Source organism: Nicotiana attenuata, unplaced genomic scaffold (genome assembly GCF_001879085.1).
Source record: "Nicotiana attenuata strain UT unplaced genomic scaffold, NIATTr2, whole genome shotgun sequence".
In the NCBI taxonomy this organism is placed as follows: Eukaryota; Viridiplantae; Streptophyta; class Magnoliopsida; order Solanales; family Solanaceae; genus Nicotiana; species Nicotiana attenuata.
Window position 1 is genome coordinate 6,563 of NW_017682025.1, and position 3,385 is coordinate 9,947.

Below are 3,385 nucleotides of genomic sequence, written 5' to 3' on the forward strand. Positions count from 1 at the left end.
CCTTATTTGAAGCATGTAGGACTCATAACTAAAATTTTGGTTATGAAATCTTTCCTTTTAAAATTAATAGAAAGTTTAATATTTTGGATTTCAAAATAAATATTATCGGGGAGAACTAGGAGTATGTTTTCTTTTCCTTGTATTTTCTTACGGCAATTTCCTTTTGAAATATGTTTAGGCATTCATTGTCCTAAGGAGGCTGATCACGAATGCTACAGGTATGGTCCTGGTCAGGGAAGGCTAAGAGGACGCCTCACATATGGGTAGCAAGAGGGCGCTTATGCCCTGACGGTGGGGCCTTATGGGATAGGGCCCATCCCAATAGGGACAACACCCCCCCTTCAAGCGCACCTCTGTATCGACTGGATCACTCTTTTGGTCTAGTCGGTGGAACTGGTAAATCACGCGAGCTGGTTAGGTGCGTGGGGCAGAGGGCTCGTAGTAATAGGTAACTTAGAATTTTAGGGGATAGTAAGTGGTTTATGCTTAATAAATTTTTTAATTATTAAATATAGTTTTTAAATATTACATAAAAATAATGAAAAGAAAGTATTTTTTGCATACGGAAGAAGTCCAAAAATTATTTATATTTTCTCTATTATTATTATAAAAGTAAAAATCCCCAATGCAAAAAGATAAATAAATTATTTTTTGTAATGTTAAGAATAAATAATCAACTCTTTGAATTAATTAATTAGCAAAAGAATCCAATTTAATTCTTTTTCAAAATCTCATGTTAGTAAAGTTATTTTTTAAGCTGATCAAACTCTTTAAGTTACACAAATTTATTTCCATAAGAAGAGCACTAGTGGTGACACAAATTAAAAATTGAGAAAAATTAGGTATATTATAGTATTAATTTGTTACTTATTTTCAGTATTAGGTAACAAAATTAATGAGAGTTTTCATAATATAGTCCTAAAGTTCTGATAATAAACTTTTATTGGACTAGATTTCTTTATTTAGTGAACAAGCTAAATTGGAGCAGCATTCATTATTAAGGGCTAATATTTTTCAATTTTTGTTCAATATCACAAATATATTATTTAATAATAGTCACGTTATTTTTTAAAATTATACACTCATTGAAATAGGATACATGCGCAAAGCACGTACCCTAAGGGTTAGAGAGTGGGGTGCTAACCTAGTTTGTTTTCATGAGAAAAAAATGGAAGTTTGTCGGATGAGATTGCGAGGAGTGTTTGGGGAGGTAGTTGGGTAAAATATGACTGGGTTCCAGCAGTGGGAAGTGCCGGGGGCATTATTCTAATGTGGGATGATAGAAACTTGGAGGTAAAGGAGATTAAGAAGGGAGTTTTTTCTTTAGTAGCACTTGTCAAAGATAGAGTGAGTGGGGTGGAGTCGGGATTTGGGGGAGTGTACGGACCGGTAGGAGAAGGGTCCAAGCTGTTTTTCTAGGAGGAACTGGCCAATGTGATGGGGGAATGGGATATTCCATGGGTTCTAGGGGGAGACTTTAACACTATTAGGTTCCCGGAGCAAAGATTACGGTGTACTCTGATTTCGAGGGCCATGGAGGAGTTTTCTGACTTCATCAATGATCACTTTCTCATTTGATCTTCCTCTGTCAGAGGAAATGTTACTTGGGCCAGGGCGGAGGATTCCAACTCAAGGTCTAGACTTGATATATTTCTGATATCTTTCTCCTGGGATGAGCTGGTGCTGAATGTGCTGCAGATTCCTTTACCTAGGCTGATTTCAGATCATTTGCCTATCTTGCTAGATGGATTCAGAGGGACGGGGGTGCGTGCTCCTTTCCGATTCGAGAATATGTGGTTGAAAGTGCCAGGATTTGGTGACAAGGTGAAAGAATGGTGGACAAGCTACGGGGTATTAGGGACGCCTTCATTTCGTCTTTCGAAGAAACTTAAATTGCTCAAAGGAGATATTATTAGGTGGAATAAGGAGGTTTTTGGGAGGGTAGAGGTTAAAATGATGGAGCTTATGCATGAATTGGGAGAATTAGAGAGAGGGGAAGGGGCGAGGGAGTTAGATGAATATGAGAAAGCGAGATTGGGGGATGTTAATAGGGAAATAGTCGAGTTAGCAATAGCTCAGGAGACTAGTTGGCGGCAAAAATCGAAGGCGCCCTGGGGATTCGAATTCCACAGGGTGGCGGTTGCAAATCGAAGGAGAAACTTCATAGAGTCCTTAGTTGTGGATGGGGTGAGGAGTTGAGGGAGAGGATGAGGTAAAAGGGGCGATAGTGGGGTTTTATGAGAACTTATACAAAGAGGAAGTTAGTTGGAGGTCGACTTTGGGGGGAATAGAGTTCAACCACATAGGGGAGGGAGACAATGAGTGGCTAGAAAGGGCTTTCGAGGAGGAGGAGGTGCACGAGGCTGTGTCGAGTTGTGCTGGTGATAAGGCCCCCGGGCCTGATGGTTTCTCCTTGGCCTTCTTCCAGCTCTGTAGGGACACCATCAAGGGGGAGTTGATGGAAGCCATTGAATACTTCCATGTGAATGGTGTTTTCGAGAGAAGTATAAGTGCTTCTTTTATTACTATTGTGCCTAAGAAAGAAGGTGCATTTTGTATCAGAGACTACAGGCCTATTAGTCTCGTGGGGAGCATTTACAAGATTATTTCTAAAGTGCTTTCCAACAGACTCAAGAAGGTTCTTGACGTGTCTGTTTCGTCCTCCCAGAATGCATTTGTGGAAGGTAGGCAGATCCTGAATGATGCTTTGGTGGCAAATGAACTTGTAGACTCTAGAAGGAAAAATAGAGAACCCTGCTTACTATGCAAGTTGGACCTTGAGAAGGCTTTCGAGCATGTCAATTGGGAGTTCCTGGATTTCATTATGAAGCAGATGCGGTTTGGGGCAAGATGGAGGGATGGATCAAGTTTTGCATTTCCTCAGTCAGATTCTCTGGGCTGGTTAATGGTATCCTGTGTGGTTTCTTTGGCTGCTCCAGGGGTCTCAGGCAAGGTGACCCCCTATCCCCATGCTATTCATTCTAGTGATGGATGCTCTGAGTAAAATGATGGATCGTGCGCCGGGCGGTAGCTTCTTGAGAGGATTCTCAGCTCCGATCAGGGTGCTCAGTGCCCGAAGAGTCTCTCATTTTCTCTTTGCGGATGACACCCTGGTTTTCTGTCATGCCGATATGGCTCAGTTGACCTACCTGAAGCAGGTCTTGCAGTGGTTTCAGATAGTATCAGGACTCAAAATCAACCTCGGCAAGTGTGAGATTTTCCCGGTGGATGAGGTTGCTAACATTGATGCTTTGCTTATGTTCTCATATGTAAGGTGGGCTCCCTTCCCACTACTTACCTGGGTCTCCCATTGGGTGCTTCGCATAAGGATACTACAGTTTGCAATCCAGTGATCGAAAGGGTTGAAAAAAGATTAGCAGGCTGG

At 41.5% G+C, this 3,385-nt stretch overlaps 1 protein-coding gene across 1 annotated transcript; it reads left to right on the plus strand.

Moving 5' to 3' along the window:
• The first annotated feature begins 209 nt into the window (after positions 1-209).
• Positions 210-3,004, plus strand: LOC109221978. The gene is made up of 3 exons (XM_019386398.1): positions 210-448; positions 1,593-2,187; positions 2,258-3,004. The coding sequence occupies exons 1-3, from the start codon at positions 210-212 to the stop codon at positions 3,002-3,004; spliced, it is 1,581 nt and encodes a 526-aa protein (XP_019241943.1).
• Positions 3,005-3,385: the final 381 nt, after the last annotated feature.

Coding starts and splice junctions, on each gene's coding strand:
- LOC109221978 (XM_019386398.1), top strand. CDS start 210: ATGCTACAGGTATGGTCCTGGTCAGGGAAGGCTAAGAGGACGCCTCAC. Junction 449..1,592: donor CAGAGGGCTCGTAGTAATAG/GTAACTTAGAAT, acceptor TTCCTCTGTCAG/AGGAAATGTTACTTGGGCCA. Junction 2,188..2,257: donor AGTCCTTAGTTGTGGATGGG/GTGAGGAGTTGA, acceptor TTATACAAAGAG/GAAGTTAGTTGGAGGTCGAC.